The following is a 22,248-nucleotide window of genomic DNA, read 5'->3' on the forward strand; positions in this document are numbered from 1 at the left end:
ATGTTTTAAGGAGCCTGTTTATTACAAAAACAATTACACAACCCACCAGCACAGTACACAGAAAAGGAGAAGTAGAAGTTTATTTAGCAAGAAGCCTCCTGGCAGATGCCAGCACAACTGGGGCAGCTAAATTGGCTTGTATCAATAACTCTTTCAGCCAGCTTGTAAAAAAACCTTCTGGGTCTAAGCCCTCTGCATATTCAGGCATACGAACCACCCCAGCATTTCATGTGTGGCTTAAGCATAGTAGTTCATCCACTTTTTCCCCCAAAGCTTTATTATCTTTCATAACTGCTCTTCATTATTGCTTTATCTCCCGTATAGGAAGTTCTGAGATCAGAAAATATTTTTAATTTCAATCCTGTTTCCCATGACATTCAGTCACTTTTGAACAATGTATTAAATACTCTTTGCATTCCTTGGGCTGAATTGTTGGGCACCAGCATTGATATATCTCCAGGTTTTAATACAAGAATTGTGAGTTTAACACTTTTGTGTGTAGACAGGAATGCTTTGAGTTTCCTGCCTTGGAATAAGGTGTCTAACTTCCTTCATACTTCCTTTTGTCCCTTTCTCCGTACCCAAGAGTGACAGGCCCAAATCACTACCTTAATTTCCAGTCTAGTTTCATTCAGGTTGGTGCATTATCTTTGGATGGTTTATTTCACAGTCATTGTGTAGTAAGCTTCATGGCCAGGGAGAAAGCTTTGCTCTAAACTCTTATTTTTTAAACTCCACTGATCCTATTTCTAAGTAAATTTAAGCTATAATATTTAATTAAGGAATAATGTAAATATAGGTCTTGTTGCATTTTCACAAACACTGTAATGTCTAAAGAGCATGCGTCCTATAGGTAATACCTTTAAAAGAAGCCCAACTTGCATCAGCAATTAAAAATAAGAATTTTAAGATATCCATTTATTCCCATATTAATGTAAATTATCTGTTTCCGCACTGGTATATTCTTCATGAGCAGACTTTTCATTTAACATTATTACTAATTCAGTTAATATTAAAAAATACATGAAAACTCACCTTAGCTCTTTGACTCAGGTTTACTTAAATCATCTCTTTTCATTTACCTGAAGTTATTAACTTGATAAATATTTGGCAGTGAGGAAAGTAATAATTTATTATGCAGAAGGTCAAAGCTTGCCCAGTTACAATTGCAAATAGCCTATTAGTCTTAAGTGCAGTTGCAGAGTTGCATCTGAGAAGCATTTTGAACTGTACGTAATTTTCTGCAAGATAATTTTCCCACTATTAAGAAGCATAAAATGGCAATTTGTTTACTGAACCTTTAAAAAAAAATTGTATCAAATCAAAGTTTCTTTGAATCTTTCTTCATCCATAAAGTAGCCCTTTATTTTGTTGCGATACTGACCAACTGTGCTTTCAGTCACATCAAATCAAGTGTGGCTGCGCACTGTCCTAGACAACCAGAGATTTCATTTAGCGTGGCTTGTTTTCTCACCATAGATAAAAACATTGAAAACTATGATTAATACTATTTCATCTGTTTCATTTTAAAATTAAACAAGATAAATTCACTTCTGTTCTTAAGAATTTGCAACCGTAATCTTCTAACCTCTTCTTTTTCCTCTGCTTGACGCATTTTTCCATGATGCCCCTTTCAACCTCAGGTAATTGATATTACTTAAATATTGATTTACAAGCAGTAGGAAAAAGCCTATCCCAAGATAGCCCACCCCAAGATTAAGGGTCTCACTGCAATTTATGAATACATTAAATAGTATTTTTCCTATTTCAATGACCCGAACAAAACCTATACCTCAAGGAGGTCACAAAGCTGAGGCAGACAGAGAACACAGGAGGTGGAAGACACCCAGAAAAGCAATTCGTTGCGGCTTTTTGTCCTGCTTCCCTCTCATACATGATCAAGGGATGAGGAGAGCCGACCTACTTCTCACTGCAGTCAATGAGTGGGTTCCTGCCATCTTTGCCAGCTCAGTGACTCTAAGACAAAAGTGGGAAGAAGTGAAGGAGGGCAGTTTGGCTGCCATCAGTACCAGAGAAGTGGACACAGCAAAGAAAAAGGGGACCAAGAGAATATATTTAAACAGTCTATAGTAGGTAGAGGGGAGCAAACAACAGCCACAATAATGAAAAGACCCTGATTAGGAAAGAAGGAAAATAGTAGTCGAAGTAAAGTTGTGCTTACATTTTCAGTAATGTTTATATGTAATGTGACTCAAACAAAACCAGAAGAGTCTGAGTGTGGGTAAATTTAGACAAGTAGATCCAGTCTAAAAATGAAGTAAATAACTGCAATTAAAAACCAAGCACATAAAAAATGCAACAGCAGAATAAATACAATGCTTTGGCTATTTTCTTTGAGCAGCACTGCTGTTTTATTGTCAGTCAGGATAACTTCAAAAATGGAAACTCTTTCCTTCACAACACAATAATTAGATGCATTTATTTCTTGAGTGAGCAAAGACCTGGTGACTTAGAAAAGATAGCAAAGAAGTAAATCAGACTCATAAGGAGTACAACCTAATGTGGTTAATTTGGCAGGTATTTTAAGTTTGAATCTGTCACATTTACATTTTAGAAATTATCTTTATGCAAGCATGCCATTCCAGGTTGCAGTTCTGTCACAATTTAAACAGAGTTCAACCTGATTAGACAAAAAAATAGGTGATCTAGGAAATGGTTCTGAGGATTTATCAAGTCATTGACTTCCCTTGAAGCCAATGCAAAAGTAAGGTCACAAGTGAGTGGAAAGAGATGCTAAGCCCCTCTAGTTTTTCATAATATAAAGCAAGCAAGCAAGCAACACGGAGATTTTTGAGACAACAGCCTAGATTAACATAGGGTCATATTCCTTGCTGGCTTTCTTGTAAGTGATAAGACCTTAATTGCACTTCTTGGTGCAATTATATCTTTAAGCTCAAATACATGGAAAATGATTTTGTCACTTTAGTGGACTTTGGTCATGCTCATTTTGTCTGAGCCAGGTTCAGTACTACCTCATGAGCGTGTGTCTGTGTTATGAATCTGTCTCTCTGGAGATCTTGGTTTTGGTCCTTCTCCAGGTATAAAAAAATTCAAAATCTCAATTTAACTCTAAATAGCACGATATTGTGCTGTAAACAGTGCATAAACATATCTCACTTCATGAGTGCATTTACAATGCAACTAGTTAGGAGATAAAGGAAACCAGGGATCTCAAAGGCTGAATGGAGTTAAACTGTGCAAAGCCTTGCAAACCGCAGTTGAAGGCAATGTTTTGATCTATGGGACATTCATTTGGAAAGAGCAACTTGATTTCAAGTCAGCTGAAATTTTAAAATACCCTGAAAGATTAGATCTATTGCCCTAAAATAATTTTTAAAAAAAGGAAAGAAAGAAAGAATACACCACTTGGATTTTTGCACCAGTGGGGGAGAGAAGTTCTCAATCCGTTTCAGTGGGCCAGTGTCGTAGGAGGCTGCCTATTAAAACACTTATTTTTCAAGATCTCTGAGAGCTTATAATATGAAAGTACATTAATAAAAACTGCACATGTTATTTTAGTTAGAATAAAACAAACATTTGGAGTGAAATTTCAGTTGGTTTTAGTTCTTCTTTGCTTTCCTAAAATGTTAATAAAACACCTGCATGACTGCTGTGGTCTCCTGGAGCAGAATGTATAATGTTCAGCTATCTGAAAAGCAAAAAGAATTGCCACTGAAGGAAAACACCACAGATGATACCTGAGACCTCTGCATTGGTAAGTCAAATAATAGCCAAAACCAAAAATAAAATGAAACAAATATGATTGTGTGTGGTAGGTTTAAGAATATTTGAAGGCAACTATTGTTGAACAGCACAGAGAATATTGAAAACCAACAAACATTGCATCCTTTGAAGGGACTGAAAATTAGGTGGGAAAAAGAGGACTAGGATTGTCATGGAACAATGAGGACCAAATCATGTTAATTCCTAAAACTACAGATGAAGAGTATTAGACAAATAAAATCTGCACTGGTCAGTACACTGTGAGAAAAATCGGTAAAGTCATCATACTAAATAAAAAGAGGCTATGGTCAAAGACAGATAGTTGACAAGTGTTTTCAGAAAAACTTAAGAGTATGATCCTTTTAGGAAATACAAGCCTCAATGTTCTAGCCTTACTAGAAGTCCTAAGTGACTGAGGCACCTATGGCCAAACATTAAATTATTCCACCACCCAAAACAAAAAAATGGAATAAAAAGAACATCCCTGACTGTTCTTGCACTTGCAGCGGAAATAACTATTTTACAGTAGCATAGCAAATTTGTTTCAGACAGATGAAACAGCCTTACAGGCATAAAGCATCTTATCAGGTCCTATAGATGCATATCTACATTACATACAAATCTATCAGCGTATGTTTTTTTAAATACTAAAAATTGACCAGTGACTCTTAGTACAGTATCTGTATCCATCACTAATAGGTTAGGCCCGCTCCCATTTTAGGAGGGCTGTGAAGGCTAACAGTGGGACTCAGCGTCCTAATTTGGCTACGTCAGGAGGCGTTCGAGAGCTACGCCTAATCCCCACTTGGTTCCACACATCCATCTCACCTCGCAGGCTTCCCCATCTATCTTACCCCAGCAGCTACACAGATGAGAGAGGAAAAAGTCCCTTGACAGCTAAGTTGTCCCTCTTGCACAGGCACAGGATTAGCCTCTCTGCCAATTTAGCTATTATCTGTCTAATCCTCCTTTTTTGAATAATCTCCTTCATGCCATGTATCTAAGTCCTATCCGAGCCACCTAATCAGGCTAATGCCATAACTAGTTCACTCAGAAGATCCAGTTGGAAGCTCTGGGAATGAGTCTTGGTCTACAATATACCCAACTTCTGGGTTAGCAGATAGTGTAAGTAGAGTCAAGGGAGTGAGACGTTCTTTTATAAAAGCAGGTGTTAGCTTTGTTTACAGATGGATTTGATGATCTTAAGGGTCTTTTCCAACCTAAATGATTGTATGATTCTATGATTCTATGAATATTGTGCCAGGGTTTCAGAGGGATGTGAGGTGACAGACAAGGTTTAGGGAGAGTTGTGGTAGGTAAACACGGAATAGGCAGGAATCAAAAAAATCTATGGGGAGGCTAAGGAGTGGAAGACCAGAAAAGCAGGAGGAAGGTGAGAGATGGGCTTAGACAATTAAGATTCACATTTGCACTGAGCTGTGGTATTAAATCCACAATGAGATTAGTGATCACACAGAAAAATCCACATTTTACCTGTGTTTCACGTGCCTTAGCCTTACAGCATTAAAGTGTTAGAGTGCATTCAGGGCTGAAAGCAGGCAGTGTTTATGGGTCGTCACCTCCCTTGAGGCCCTGATGGGTTCTACTCTTGGCATTTTTGATCAAAACACATATACCCAGACGTATGTTGAGGCCTTTCACTGAGCCTCTAAAGGAAAATACGAAACCATAGGCTTTACTTCAGTTCAAGCTGCTGTGTTTGTAAAACACTTCTATTCCAGCACAGCGGCCTCCCCATGAGAACTCAAATACAACAGTTTACCCCCTCCCCAATCAAGATAGTTTTATCATTAAAATTTCCTCATATCATGGGACATCGGTAAGACTCTTTACCCTTCCAAGCACAGAAGTTATTTCTGAGAACGGAGCACAGCCCTTTGCACTCTTTTGACCAAATTCTGACAGCTAAGGGCCAGCAGTGCACATGAACAAGCTAGATTTTTGTTACATAAAATAAAGGCTGCCATACTTTTTATTGGACCAGGATATCAGTTAGATTCCTAAGAGTAGTTATAATAGAATCAAGTTACAATGTCAGTGTGATAAAAGGTATCACATCATTACTCTGTCCTTTTTACCTTATTCATTCACAGATTGAAGTTTCCTGGATTTCTGTCAAAAGAATTAGTCTTTTAAGAATAGAAAAGACCAATGTCATCTTTATACAGTTTGGGAATTCATCTTGAGTAGCCCAGAGATTAACAATATCAGCGATAATGGAGTCAAAGGCATCTATGGAGTACACTAACAACAAAACAGACCATGGAACAAAAGATGGGTAATTCAACAGCGCACAACTGCTGAATAATCATTTTAACCTTACCAAGGGTCAGGATGGCAAATAAAATAAATAAAAAATTAATGTGTTTAAAGAAAGGAGGAGGGAAAGAACAACAATGTACTCAGAGGGAACCAGGCAATTTTGAAGAAAAATGTGTGCAGAACAGAAATTGTACAGCTGTTAACAGGAAAGAAAAATCAATTTTACACCATATAAAGGGATACATTGACATCATTATGATTATGTTGGGAAAGGATTAGAATTTCACTTTCTTCAAAGCATTCTTGCAATGCGTCATATGATTCTTCCTTATCTGATGATCATGATAATGCATAAAGAATAGCACCTCTCAAGCATCACTTTATTCAGTAACAGACCACCTTGTCTCCCTGAGCTCTCTGACTGCCAGATCTCATGTCTTTGTTTTCCATAGGTAAATTTAATTAAACTCCAGAAGTGGAGTTATAAGGGTTCACAAACAGTGGTAGTAACTAAAGGGGAAAAAAAAAGAGTGGGGGAGGAGGGTAGAGAATGCACATGTATTCAGGAGCTCAATGGCATTAGGTAGGCAGATCAATCCTAAAATTGGCATAAGCAAGTGATACAGAAGAAAGCGAAACCCAGACAGCTGAATTCAGATATTGGTGGCATAGGAAAACACAAGTCAGCATTGTAGAAATTACAGGTGTTTCAGAAATGGAGCAGTTAAACAATTATTTGCTCTGTCTTTAAATATAGTTTTAAAATGTCTTATTCTGATTTAAGTACAGGTATGTGCAAGAACAGGGTTGGCCAATGCTTATAAGTAAATTCGTTCTATCTGCCCAGACTAGAAGAGTTTCATTTCATCCAGTTTCAACCTTTTTCATTTCCCAGCCACTCCATCCATGCTTCTGCCCAGAAGGGAATAGTAGCAACATGAATCATGCCTCCAAAGCAAACTAATCCAGATGCAGGGAAACTCAGAGGTGGCAGGTATGAGCCTCTCCCCACATATTTCCCTCCTCTTCTCAGGTGTGTATCTGATGGCTTTAGCACAACCCCTCAGCCACTGTGCTTACTGAGGAAAGCTCCACAGGAATCAAACAGTTTGTTGCTTTATCAGTTCCAACCTCTATTTTAAATTGTATGTGGCACTATATAAAAGCAAATGCAACTACAGGCTCAGTTATAGTCCATTCTGCTTGGGAAGAAGGTCTACGGGCATGGAAAGCCATGCTCTCCATCAATGGCATTTCTTGATTCGTTTCAAATACTGTCAGAAAGTCAGAAATCAGCCTGAAGGCAATGAGCTGCATATAAGAAGAAACACCTTGACCTTGTGCCCAAGTATAGGCAACGTCAACTAATGGGGAATTATATTCTTTACCATTTCCACCTCTTTGCTACCTCAGATCTCTGCTACTACTGTTTCCTCTACGACAGATGTTAGCCTTCCTCCTTTCCTTCTTACCCTACCTGATGCAGACACTGGGAGTTGCAGAAGCTCAAAACAGTGCAGAAACAGGCCTCATGTTGGATTTGTACCCTGGCTGAATGAATGAGGAGAGAGAACATCTGCTAGAGCTCGTGGTGGTCTAAGAAAGCTGCAGTGTTGTGCCCACGCAGAAGGTCACAAGGCTCTGTTTCAACTACAGCTTTGTGGCAGACCTGCCTCCTCCCCATCCTCTTCCCCACCTCAGATTTTAAGCTCAGGAAAACTAAGTTTTATTTGAATAAAAGCTTACAACAAGCTTTTAAATAGAAACATGTCCTTAAAGGAGCTAGAGAAAACAAACTAAACTGTGTTCCATTCAATTCTCTCTGCCTACAGCAACCTTGCAGGTGGGTGCTTCGTTCCAGCGAGTTCACTGAGAAGCAGAAAGCTCTACTGAGTTTCCCCACATCCCTATGACATTTTTTCCATCACCTCTGAGGTGTGACTGTCTGCTTCTCAGTCCTTCCTTCAGCCTTTCCGTCTCTCAAAGACGCAAGCTGAGCAGATCTGCAATGACTCTGCTGGATTCCACTGGTCTGCCCATCCTCAGTCTCGCTCTGAATCTGTTCAGTAGCACTTCAAGAATTTCCCCCGGCAAGTCCACCCAGCTTCTTCAAAGAAAATAAAACCAAATTACAACAAACCCGTCAAATACACAGTTTGCCATGGTTACAACAACAGCTGAACCTTGCAGTAGGGCTGAAAAGCCAAATTTGTGAGACCAGAACACAGGCAATGGGTCCTGAAGTGCTGCTGATAGTCCTGGGTAAGTGCTTTGTTTAGCTGAGATGCACTTTATATGTTCAGAATGAGCCCATGTAATTTGTTACTGTACTACTGTAACTTGCAATAGGCCAACATTTATAGCAGTCAGTGGAGCAATTATAGCTTTAAAGTTTGACACCGAGGCAAAAACAGGGCTGATAATTACAAATGAGTGATTTTCAGAGTGTGACATACTGAAGAAAAGTAATAAATTGTAAGTAATGTTTGTCTTAATGCATATAAGCAAATTCAAGCTAAAACCAATGAAAAATCCTGCAGTCTGCATGCAACATATATGCACTATGTATTACTTCTGCTGTCCTGTATTCTTTGTAGACATTGTATAAAAAGAGACTTTTTCCTAAATGTGTAACAGCCCAGATATCTCTACATCACTTCTTTATATCACCCTTCCATTTCCTTCCTTCCTTCCTTCTCTTCTTCTGTCTCCTCCTGTGCATCTTTCTTGTCTTCTGCTCACTTAATTCTGAGTGCTGGCAAGGCTGCCCACATCACTTTATGCCAGTTATTGCCTCCAGCTTTTGCTATAACTTTAAACAAACTTTTCTCTTCATAGCAAGATTTTTTGGTTTTAAGTGACTAAAAATCTCAGAATCATTCTGGGAGAAAAGAATACCCTGCCGGTTCCTATATATTAATATAGATGTATAATGTGGATACATCACTTCAGGGGAAATATGATCTTCAGACTTGGGCACAAGCTAGTGGGAGTTTGGTTTCAGAACAGAGGATCAGCTATCAAATACAAGGTCATTTTAGTGGCTGTGCCCTACTTAAAGGTGTACACTGAAAGAAAAAATGGAGAAAAACCTACCCTGTTCAGCCAAAGTATATAAAGAAGTACAGTATCTGATGTCTAAAGAAATAAAACCAGCAATGTGATAGGTGTTTGTTTTTTCTCTGAATGCTTTCCTTGATGCTACAGCTAGTTATTCAGTAATACGTAGTGTGAACAGAAAAGTACAACTTGACAGGTTACAAAATAACATGGAAAGAAGCCAGTTATTAGAATAGTGATAGCAAAAGTGAAATATAAGCTGAAAAAAGCTTACCTCAAGTTAATGAACTGGCATATAGATGAGTTAAAAACAAAACATGAAAAATCCATATTGAAATCACTGGCAGAGCTTCAGCTCTCTTGTAGAGTTTTAATAATGAAAACAATAGCGTATCAATTTGAAGTGCTGAGGAGAACAGTCAGATCTCTATTTTGCAGTGGAGCAACAGGGGCTTTTTTCTGTTTTCCGACATCCTCTTAAGGTCTTGCTGTTTTACTGGGTGCTTTGTTCAGCAATGAGGTGTGGGATGGCCCAAGGAACCCAATCCATGTTCTAACAAGTTCTAACCTTTGTAGACCATGGATGGCATCTCAGCACAGATTCCCTAGCTATGGCATGACTTCAGCAGCTGAAATCTGCTTTTGGCTCTTATTTCTTTAGCCAAAGTTTTCCTCTGACTCTGTGACTCAAGATGACTAAAACAAGGAAATTCATTTGAAACATTTGAGTGAAACTTTACATTTTAACATTCACCATCAAAATCAGTGCTAAGGAATCCATATCAATATCTCAAGCCTCCAAAGACTTAACCCCAGCAGCAGTCAGGAGGTTTGACTGGCAGCCACCTCCTCAAAAACTGCAGAAGAATGCTTAATGCTCCGGCAGGCAGAATCCCATTGCCATCACAAAAACAGAAGCTTGAAGAGCAGATGACTCTAAGGTATTGGCATAACAATCTTTCAGTTCTGTATTATTTTAGTGTAGTATTACTAGGTTCTGGGTTTTGTTTTCGTTTGACTAGTCATTATAATGATTTGAAGTAGGCTTTAAATCTTGAAGGATTTTTGTCTAAAAAATGAGCGATGTCTCTGCATTTTACAAGATAGGTTCCTCAAAAGGAGATTGCATTTGAAGTGGAAGCTGAGGAGGGTAGTCTCACTGGACTACAGGCAGAGCCAAAGGAGATTTCTGGGCATTTTTGCAATGTATTACCTCTCAAAAGAATATACAGTGGAGCTATTTAATTTTAAGAACATAGCTGAATGTTTAACCCATTTAAAATACAGCTAATTGACCTTCTTAGGAGAAATATCTAAATGTTTTAACAATGGGAATGAGAAATGCAGAATAAATGCTGCATCTATTGTAATTCCCAAGTCAAATCTGCAAAATTGTATGCATTTCAGGTTCTGAGAGTGTTATTTTAAGTTGTAGTTCTAAATCCAACAGCCTGTGTTCACGGTAGTGAATTGGTAAATTAAACTGTCTATTGACATTTTTTTAGGCAAAAATGGAAGATAAATTGATTTTCTTAGATGCTGGCATTCTATAAGATTGAACATCCCCAAAGAGATTTCAAATGGAGCCCGTTGTCTTACTAATTTGCACACCATGCATTATTATTTTTTTTTCTTGATTAAAACCTCAGTAAGGAACTGCTCAAACCTTGGGAGTTGCTAGGCATAACTGTGGGCCAGCATGTGCCAAATATGCCACAGCACGAAGTCTTTAGTTGTCATCCAGCATACTGTGTGTAAGCAAATGGCAAGCCTCTTCCTCCCCTACCTCCCAGGACTTTTGTTATTGAATTGCTGCATAGTGTATCTTGGCCTAATTGAAGTCATTACTTAAGGGACTACTCTGTCTACACAAGTATTCAGGAAATATTATTCTTGAATAACCATGTGTATATTCTTACGCTGGAACAAGAATGGGCTAGATAACATACCTAGATAAAATAATAAATAAACAGGTCCTAAAAGATATTCACTAAATCTAGAGAAACCTCTCAGAAAACCTACAAGGAGCGATTGTCTTTTCACACGTGAGAGCTGGTGGAAGAAGCCCAGCTTCCCAGGAGCATGAGACGTGAACTATGAAACCCCGTAAGAGGTGTCAAATTCCTAACAGTAAGAGAGAAAGACACTGCAAAACGAGTGGTCTGATAAAGAATTAATTCCAATGACTTACAAGTACAGCTACACAAAGGCATGATGGAAAATGACTCTTCCTAAAAGCACGTTTCCCTCCTCAGGTTAGAAATGTTTGCCCTCGTAGGCTTTGTTGGTCTCCTCAAATTGGCCTGGGCCAGGGTAGGAGGCCAGGGATTGCCCCATCAGCCAACAACACCTTCCCGGGCAGTTTTGGCATGGGCTGAGGGACACGCTCCCATGCAAAGCCCAGGCAGGATATGGGGGCTAAGGACCGATCCCAATATTCACTTTGGATGTAACTGTCCTTTTTCAAGGGAGTGAAAAGGTTTGAAATGGTATGGATGCAACATCTGCTGGGCCAGGTGGCCTCCAGAAAGGGTCCAGGTCTGTTACATACGTTACTATAGATGTGTCTTGATTATAGCATGTTTGTTCCAGTATGTGCTGTGACTTGTAACAGAAAAAGTGCACTGAAAAATTTACAGTTTAAGAAAAAAGGCAAGTCTCTTGCTCTGATGAATAAGAGATGATACAGTCACTATGGCTGTTTGATTTTACTCGTACTAGTGTGAATCAGGAGTGATTCTGTAGAAATTAGAATAATATCTGTGCTGGGTAAAAGAGATTAGAATGAGGCCTTTTATAGCTGCGATTATCAGGATGTGCTAAGGGTCATTTTCATTCCTGTTTTGGAGCCCTATGATAAGCTTTAGAAATACTAAAATATTCCCTTTTTTTTTCTAAGTCCATGGAGGAATAGGCGTAGGCTGGAAATATGCTTGGGATATTCACGCGTGCTAACATTGACTAGATAATCCTCCTGGTTTCAGGAGTTCCCCCACCTTAACAACTGAACTTGTCAACTCAGAATAAGCATTTCCTGAGCTGATGAGAAAGTCTAACGAGAAGCTGCACCCAGGGCCACGCTGCTCAGCTTCCCCCAGACGCTTTTGACTTCAGAGAAGTGAATCCTTGTGAAAAAAGTAAAGCTCATGATTATTAGGAAACTATTGTGTTAGTTGTATAGGAATATGTTCTGTTTGTTTATTATGTATATTTTTAAAATCTGATGCTAATATCTCAAATTCTTACATTTTCTGTTGCCTTTTATTTGGTACTGTGCCCATGTTTGTGCTGAACACTGTCATGGTACCTATATTGGTTGCTTTTCATATGGTATATGATCCTTTTATTTTTCTCTCATTTAGTACTGGAGATAATAAAGGCAGAAAGAAAAAGCTACTTATTGTACTCATTTGAGCCTTACTTCCATCTCAGCATTTTATATGGGTAGTTCCATTGAAATAATAGCAAAGTTTGGTTATTCCTTATAACAATTTTCTTGTTGCGTAGAAAATATTAGCCACTAAGTAAATGTAATTTTGATACAGGTTTTTGGGAAAACTAATATGCTGTTATTTTTTAAAAGTATGGAAAACCAAGACCAGCCTGAAAGAGTCTGCACACATAAAGGAAATAAGAGCGGAACTAGTTATACATTTAACAGGTGCAACGCTGAGGCTAATAAACTTGAACGCATCAATATATGAGTGTGCAGTAATCCCAGCTGGACAAACATTTTAAAATTCTTCTGAGTTTCAAGGTGCTGAATTTTTCAATATTGTGCAATGTCTTCTACTCATAGTCCTAACAAAATAAATTAATTGGAAATAGGTGGAGATGTGAGTAGGGATAACATCACCTGGCCCCCAAAATAAAAAAGAAATTAATCCCAACATAGCAGAAGGACAGAGGTGTGCATTGGGCAAATCTGATACTACCTTAAAAGAAACACGTGAAGAATATGGCCATAGCAGTGGTACTTTGCAGAAGAGAAACAGAAGATACGTTATTGCAGAAGAAACAGTGGCAAACTGCTTCATGAAGATAGTAGGGGTTGGGAAACAGGGAAGATGCAGGCTGCAGAGGCTACCACCCTCATTTAATCTACCTTCTGTGAGGCTGGAATTGCAGCTCTTGGAATAGGATGCTTGATAACATATTAAAAAAAATTTATTTTCAATGAGTAATACTGGTAGGCACGTGCCATTAATTTACTTAGGGTAAATTGTGGAGCATTGGGCTGCCCAGTGTAAGGGAAAGTACCCCAGACTGGCCCAGACTGTTGCCAAATGTTGGAACAGGTGTCACATTCAATGACACAAGATACAAAGGCAACTCTTTGAAGATTTAACAGAATTTTCTTTTAAGCAAACTTCCGAAATGCACAGCAAACTTGATTCTGCTACCCATTAGATGCATTAGCTAATGTCTTAATATAAATTCCATTGTTTTCAGCAAACCTGTTTGGAATGGGATGATAGCAAACTAAAAACTAGGTGAAGGACTAAATTCTAACTGTGAAGTGATCTAGAAAGGTATGTTGGGAAGAGTAATTTAATAGAAAATGGGCAAAAGAAAAGGCAAGTCCCAACCAAGTTTTACCTACGAAACTCTTACCTGAAAAGGTGTATTCCCCTGTTTGAGGTATCTATTCATAACTGTTCTTACTAGGAATGCTTAAAAAAAGCAAAAACCCAAACCAGACCTCCTATATCAGGCACATTATTCAGAGTATAAAGTGACAGAAACCAAATGGAAATGTGCCCACATCTCCTGATGGCCACATCCTTTTATGTGCACATTTTATTTGCTGCACACAACAGGTAATGGCATAGGAATTTCAGCATAGGTGTTCACTTACACCTTCCATCACCAGCCTGTCTTAAATACATTACTTATCTTAGTATATCTAGAGGTCCCATATGAAGTGTGCATTGTATCAGAACTAGTGCCAAGTGTTTGACAAAATTGGCTGAGCTATGAGTGCTAATTGACACAGAAGAAAGTCAACAACCTACAGACATGTTGGCTGGTAACCAGAATGGGGTGGTGGAGAGATGTCGATAATTCCCAGATGGAAAAGAGAGAGTTTCTTTAGACTAGATTCACCCACTGTTACTCATATCTTTACTCCATGACATGCCTGAGTGAAATCAGTGAGACTAACATCACTGAGGACACCTTAAACAAAGCAAAACCAAAACCTTTTCTTATATTTAAATAAAAAAGACAAGAGTATCAATAGAATTAATTCAGCTAATATATTTAGCACATGAACCGTTGCTAAAGAGGTTGCTTAACATAGTATTGTAAATCAGATAATTCTTATCTGTAAGAAAATATTAAATATAGTTTGCCAATCTGGGAAACAAATTACTTTCTGTTCAACATCCAAATGATAGCAAGCATTACCTTTGGAATTATTTAATTATTTATTTTAACATACTTATATACAGTGAATGACTCATCCTGATATAATAGTTTGTTTCAACATAATCTAAGTAAAGACTTTTATGACTTAGTTAAGGTTGTTAACACATATGAGACTTAGAAACTTTCCTCACAAGCCTTCATAAATATAATCATAGTGACAATACGTCTTTTGTTGTCATGATTTCCAGTTTTAGTGTCTTTACTGAGGGCCAACACCATTTAATGATGTTTTAGTTGCATCTGAAATGGGTAATGCTTGAGCAAAATATGCAACACATGGTTTGAAATTCATTCTAAGCAGCTAAAGAAGTTTTAAACATACATGTTTATAGGTACATGTATGTTATATATTGGTGTATAATAATATATACACACACATTTATTTTAACGTTTAGCTTTAATAGCAAAAAGTACAGTAGAATTCCACTGGTAGCAAGATTTGATTCTAGATTATCCATAGAAAATTGGTGCACTTTTTCTGAAAATCAATACAAGCTCAAAACAAAATGTGATACCAGATAATTCTCTGCCGTGGTCTAAAACCGATAATCAATTTGAACAACTAAATAATTGAATTAAACCCTATAGTATTCAAATAGATAGTTGATAATGAAATATCTCCATTGGAAAATGTTACTGAGTAAAATTTTCTATCAATCCCAAGTAAGTGAGCGTACAACATTTAGGATAAGGCCTCTCAGTCCTGACTGGAGCCCATAGGTACTACTGGAGTACAAATAATAAATAATAGTACATGTACTGTAAACTCTCTAAAATCAGCAATAATACCAGGCATTTTCCATCTTTGAAACACTGTACAAACATAAAACTATTCCTCACAACACCCCTGTGAGGTAGGTACAAAAGTATTACCCCATCTTTACTTGATGGGGCAACTCATCCCAATACTACAAGGTGCTAGCTGACTCTGCATGGGGGCATTCACTCCCTGATTCCCAGAGGCCCCAGAAGTATGTAATTCTCAAGCAGAATCAGAGTCTAATTAGCGACTTGCCCACATCCCTAAAATACATCCGTGGCACAGCCCGAAGCTGTTGGCTTTCACATTTGTCACTTTGTCAATTGCTTGAGACATTCTCCCTTCTGAAAAAATAAAATACTCTACATTGGTGCTGTGACATGCACAAACATGTATTTTTCTTTTCATAAATCTGCTGATACTTTGAATATCTGCAAAGGGAAGGCATTTCCCTGTCAGTGCCTGCCTTATGTAGAAGAGCCAGATCAAGATTCTCATGTTCTTCTACTTTTATACATAAAAGTTACAGATTCTTTTACTTTTTTTATGTGAAGAAGGACTGATTATTCATATGATGACATCAAATTCTCTATTAAGGGGCACAGTCATCTTTTTTTTTAATTCAGCTTTCAGGATCTCCTTTAAAACTGGGATAATCCTGTGGTACATACTAAAATATATGTATTCTCTTTTCCCTCTTTTTAAAAATAAAGTCCAGAATGCTTTTGCCTAGACATTTAATATACTATATAGCTAGCCTTTGTTTTGATGACACGTAAAGTAAAGCAAGACATCTGAACCTGGAAGCAGTCCCTCTTGCATCAGTATAAACCTGGCGTATCTCCACTGAAGCCCATGGCGTTTCAGTGGTGTAAAAGCAGGCGCAGTGAAGGTAGGATCAGGACTTCCATCCTCCTGACCATCTGTGGCTGCCCTATACCAGCAACACTAACACACTTCACGCCTTCATCTGGAGGGAAGAGTGTTTGTTAGCAAATCCTGTGAACTACGCACATACCTGATGATGTCATCGTTCATTTTGCTAACGTTACACATAGATGTAAAAAACCAGGCAGCTCTTTTGACTTGTGCAGAATTAGAGAAAAAGGGGAAAAAAAAAAACACACGGTATCTTCCAAACGACAGAGTGCATACAGAGAAGTAAATTAAAGGCAACACAAATAAAGCACAAACGCAGCTTTAGAAAACCAAAGTTGTTCCAAGATAGAAAGGATAAAATAGGTAAAGGAACAGATAATATATTGAGGGCTAATATATACAAAGTGAAAAAAAAAAGGGGGGACAAAAAAGTAGTTATGTCAATCATTCATCATAAATGCTCTCTTTCTAATAACTCATGGAAAAAATATAAGTGAAGAGTTTGAAAGCCTTGCTGGAATTTTCGTGTTGTAAAATAATCCTCCCCTCAAAAAATCATAACCATCAATTTTTTCTGATTATATAGAGCTCCTACATGGCTCTGGTTTTAAACATCTCTAATTCAGCAGACTTTGACCATTTTTATCTGTGTAGCATGTTTTATTATTTAATGTCTTCCTACAATAAAAAAAATAACCCATACATATTTAAAAATAGATACCATTCTACTTTCATCCTTTTTTTTTGGGGGGGAGGAGGGGAAGGCAGGTAATTTTCCTCTCGTGTTTGGAACAGAACCGTAACTATCAGTGCTCCTTTGCTCTCCTTCTCTTTTGCATATCATGTTTTCTCTCAGCAAGGCTCAGGGATGTGCGTGCAGGAATACAAGCACAAACCCATTGTTGTTGCAGAGTCACCAAAGGAAACTCGTACCTTCTTTGGGTAGGTCTTAGAAAACAGAGTATCTTTATAACAAGGCCACTGAAAGATGATTAATACAGATTTTTCTCTTTTATTTATCTTTTGTCCGTTTTAAATGCAGCAGGCATTCATCACTGGATTATAACAGCTTGAAGGTTACTCAAACATACAGCTTTTTTGCAGGAGATACTTAATCACATGCCTAACCTTAAGAATGTAAATACTTTCATTTAAATCAACATGAAAAAATAATTTGGTTAAAGTTAGACGTGCTTTGATAACTTAGGGTCTTGGGAAAAAAGAAGAAACAAAATCATGGGTTTAAATGTACAGGTTATGTCATTTGGAATGAATGGATGCGAGTTATCAATTTTTATTTTTTTTCTTGTATTTTAGAATTTGAACTGCTCCTGATAAATTTGTTCCCAAATTTTATCATGAGGTGTTTGTGAATATTAGGCAGATCTTTAAACAACATGAAAAGGAGGCTTTTTTGGTAGACAGTACATAGTAAGTGTTCAGAAAGCAGTCAATTTGAAACAGTAGTCCTTCCAAAGGCTGTTTTCCCCTCTCCAAAATTGTGGGGTTTTTTTTGTTCTAGTCTTGCGAGAAATGCTCTTATGATTTATTTTCATTGGAAAAGAGACTTTAATAATTCTACCCCTTTGCACTGTTAATGTATATTAGAATAGCATTTGAATATAAGGCGTCGACCTTATTCCGATTTTCAGATGTGACGATTAGAAGTCATTGACACCAATCTACCAGAAGTGACCTTAGTCTCATATCTTGCTCTGTTATTAGAATAATCAAGGAACGCAATTCAGAAATAATATTACATCCTGCATTTTATTCAATTCCATATGACAAAAATAGTAACCTAGACTAAGACATCCATTTCAATCAGTAGATGTGTCAAGCCAACAAGATTTAATAATAAAAAATATTGGATCTAGGTAACAATTCCCAGCTGGTTCAGGGAGGCTCCTAGCCCTACATGGTATCGCAGTATAAAAATAGTGTCTCTCTTCACCATGCAGAGAGGAATGACCTAACCCTGAATACAAAATGGGGTCAGTCTTACTGTACCATCATCAACCATCTTATTTACAACACTTTACATATTTTTTCTTTTTTCTCTTTTTTCTTTTTTCTTCTCTTTTTTTTCTTTTTTTCTTTCTTTTTTTAAGTTATACACATCCTTTAGGGAATAGAGGTAACACTAGATGGTACCAGATACTAACAAAAAAGAAGTCACACCAAAAATGACACAGATAAATAAAAACATTCAATTGCTGAAATACAGCAACATTAAGCCACCTCAGTTTTCTTTTTTTTTCAATGTTTGGAAACACCCCTAACCTCCCACACACTGCGGCAAAAAAAGATGTTATATTGTAGAGGTGTTACAGATATATAATTTTGCTTATATATAGATATATATATCTATATATCTTTATCTCATCACTGTAGAAAATGGAGCTGTAGAGTTCATTGTTCATTTCCAATAGAAACAAACAGCTAAGAAGTCTTTGAACCTCTTTTCACTCCATTACATGATGGCAGAAATAGTCCATCCTCATACAGTAATGGTTTTTGTTATATAAGAAAGATTGTCCTATTTTTCAGTCTCAACTGAGAAGACCTCACTGTCTGATTCGTTCTTCAGGGGCATAAAACTCCTTGTGCTGTTACCCAGCTACCCATAATGTCCCTCAAGCAATTCTGCTGGACGGAAGTTCATAGTGTCAACTCCACCATGCTTGTAATGCACAAAAATGAGGTAGTACACAAAACATTTACTGTTCAAGTTTTGATTCAGCCCCAGTCTCCTCAGCATCCCAGCCTAGCTTCTGAGTGGAACCATTCCCTTTATTTACTCGATGTAATTTGACTAATGCAATCAACATAAAATTATATTTGATTAATCAGAGTACATTGTGCTTTGGAGCAATCCGAGAAGATAATCAGCAAGAGTTGGAAATAAATACAGAATATTTGTATGTTACTACTGCTCACCCTGCCCAAAAGTTATTATTTTGTTCCCGTGTTATTAGGCAGTTGACATCTTTCTGGTGGGTATGTGTGAAAGAGACAGAACAGATTACAGTCAAATTAAACCTACACAATGTTCTCCTTCCTCTATCCTAGACTTGTATTAATATCACACTCCTAAGATAAATGTATCAGAATTCTGTCGGGGGTGGTCACGCTTTTAAGTGGGCTTTGTAGAAAAGTTAAATGAATCATTTCCATTTAAGAAATGGCAGGCCCTGTATTTCCTAAGGATCTGACGGTTCTCTGCGGTTTTTCTGCGTAGTTAATAGAGATCTCTCATTGTTTGACCTTAAAACAAAACAAGAAACGGCAACAGCGTTCTCCTCCTTACTCCTTATGTCAAAGTACTATGTATAAAATAGTTTACATCTTTGTTCAGTTTCAAATTATAGACAAACCTCCCTAATACAAAATACTAAAAGTGCAATAGTATAAATTAAGAGTTTGCAACCACGTTATACAAACATTACCTTTTTATTGTACAGCTTTGATAACATGGAGTATTTACTCACAACTGTTTATAATGTTGTGAATAATTTATGGTGCTAAGGTTTGTCTGTAACTTGTTTTCCAATCATTGAGCTAAAGTCCACACTACATTTTTTTTTTCATTTAATAGAACAACTGTCCACATAGCAGCTACAAATATTTAAATAAAAAAAAAAAAGGTTTGTTACTGACAGGTACTTGCACATGAAAAGCATGCTATCTTTCCCAATAAAACTTCACAATTTTGCCTGCATTGGAATAAACCACTTATTTATAGTAAAACAAAACTTGCTTTTTTTTAAAAAAAAAAAAAAAAAAAAAGAAAAATCACATAGCCAGATGTATTTTGCAGTACAAAAGCTTCATTTAAGTTTGGGGCTAGTATATTGTCTGTTACCCGCATAATCTTAACATTATAAATACTACAGACAAGGATACTGTAATAATACACAGCATTGGGGTACTAAATCACTTATTTAAGATTAAGATTCCTAAAAACATAGTCCAAGTTGCTAACTAGTTTGAACAAAACCAGCAAATAAGTGTGACAGAATGCCGTAATGAAGCCCCCCTTTCTCAGGTGATAGTAAGTTTTGTAAGAAGCAAAGTGGACGTAGACTAGCCTCTTTCTGTTTCTAATGAAGTTATCCCATGATTTGTTTGTTTGTTTTCGGTTAAATTAAAAGGTTTCAAAGTTCTCAGTAACAGTCAAACTCACTGTTGAAAGAAGTACCATGCAGATCTTGCAAGACAACTTTTCAGCAGCCACAAAGTTATGTATTTCTGCTATGGGTAAAATTTTAAAGGGAACCTACTCATTTAGGTCAGGAAACTAATGCTTAGCTTCAAAAGCTGTACATGGGACAGGACAAGTGTTGTGTCGAGTAGCAGTCCACCAGTTATTCAGAATGAATGATTTTAATTTATGCCAATCTCTTTATTATCCTCAATAAATCTGGTGAATGGACGACTGGCTCCCGTTTCAGAACTTGCTTTGTCCATACCGACAATGGGAGGGCTGCTGCCCGTGCGAGCTTTGTCCATGCCACCGGTAAGGTTACTTAGAGGCGGGATGGCACCTCCGCCTAGACTTACTGGGAGCTGGGGAATGCCTCCGTTCTGTATGACAGAAATCTCATTGTTCTTCATAGCAAGTCCATTAGTGATAGCTGCAGCATATTGGTTCCAAAAATTAGGGTCAACGTTCATGGCCCGAGCTGCCAAATCCTTCTGGAACATCTCGGAGAACTTGAGTGCGTCACCACCAAGCAGAGCCATGGGGTTTTCCACGGAGAGGCGGCGGCCGCGGCGTGCGGGGGCATTATTCCACATGTGAGTTCCCATGTGAACCTGCGGAGCAAACGGGGACAAGAAGCACCCCCAAGTTAGCACGTTCCGGTGAGGTGGCTGGCCTGAGATGCTGCTACTTACTGTATCGCTTGCTTTTAAAAAAATTTGCATTGAAAACAAATCAATTCCAGTTAAGACACGGCTCTAAGGCCCAGTCAACCTATACAAAGAAAACCCAGCTCTGTAGTAATTTTTCAATGTGCATTTGTTTCTTCTCAGTGAAAACAAATGCAGCACCTCGAGAATAAAAAGTACAAATCCTCTTAGGTTAGACAGTTTCACATGCAAGCGAGTCCTCATGCTGGAGATTACCAAGGGCGTTACTTGTACTAGGAAATGGGCAGGTTTTTTTATACTAGGAGATGGGCGTTTTTTTTCTGCCCTTCCCCTTTTTGCACCTTGTCTATTTTCATAATATTTTATCGCAGTCAGAGGCATCGATTATCTTGCTAAATTTAGTATGTTAAAAAAGGACATTTAAAAATTTATTCCCCAGGCTGTGTCTTGATGGTTAACCAGACTGCGGGAATAAGAGGCATCAGTCCTGGAGTAACCCGCTGTAAATCAGTGAGAAACAGATTTCTAGTCTGCAATGGCTACAAAGCAGAATAGAAAATAGAAATTTGAGACGCACTCAAGGAGCGGAGCAAGCTCCGCGCTTCTGGTTTATAGCGAGGTTATTTTGCACTGATGGTCCACAAGAACTGCCGGAACATGTCCATCAGCTGACTGCGTGTGCCATCACGTCTGTCAAGAGAACTACAACGTGCGTGCACGTACACTTGGGACCGGTTTTAAAGTTCACATTCGTTGCACAGCCACTTTCCAGTCCCTATCTTCAACACAGTGGAAGCATAATAATCACCACTATACAGCAAGCATATCCTTGAAGCTCCCTTCTCTCCTGTCTTTGGGACAAACACTTAGCACTAAAACCTGCTGAGTTTAAGCACAGTGCCTTAGACCCCCCGCGAGCCTTTACGGTTTTATTTGGCCTCTTACCTTAAGATTCCCCTTTGTGGTAAAAGCTCTACCACAGATTGTGCAACCAAACGGTTTTTCACCGGTATGGGTGCGTTCGTGTATCTGCAGTGCACTTGCTGAGGAGAAGGTCTTCCCGCACGACTGACAGTTGTGCTGCTTGGGAGTCCGGCGAGGGGGGGGTGCCAGCATAGGGGTGATCCCCGGACTCATCACTGTCTGTGGTGCAGCAGGAACCTGGATTCCAGCTGGAAGCGAGGGAACCTCACCCAAAGAGATCGGCTTGCTGTGAC

The 22,248-nt window shown here is 38.1% G+C and overlaps 1 protein-coding gene across 1 annotated transcript in view; it reads right to left on the minus strand.

Moving 5' to 3' along the window:
* Positions 1-20,542: 20,542 nt before the first annotated feature.
* The window catches only part of SALL3 (spalt-like transcription factor 3), a 5,328-nt gene continuing 3,622 nt past the window's right edge, over positions 20,543-22,248 (minus strand). Inside the window, exons 3-4 of the mRNA XM_009702892.1 lie at positions 21,977-22,248; positions 20,543-20,974 (exon numbers count right to left, since the gene is read on the minus strand). The exon at positions 21,977-22,248 is cut by the window's right edge and continues 69 nt beyond it. Coding sequence (XP_009701194.1) covers positions 20,543-20,974; positions 21,977-22,248 — 704 coding nt within the window. The remainder of the gene's footprint in view (positions 20,975-21,976) is intronic.

This window comes from Cariama cristata, unplaced genomic scaffold, assembly GCF_000690535.1.
Source record: "Cariama cristata isolate BGI_N322 unplaced genomic scaffold, ASM69053v1 scaffold8846, whole genome shotgun sequence".
NCBI lineage: Eukaryota > Metazoa > Chordata > Aves > Cariamiformes > Cariamidae > Cariama > Cariama cristata.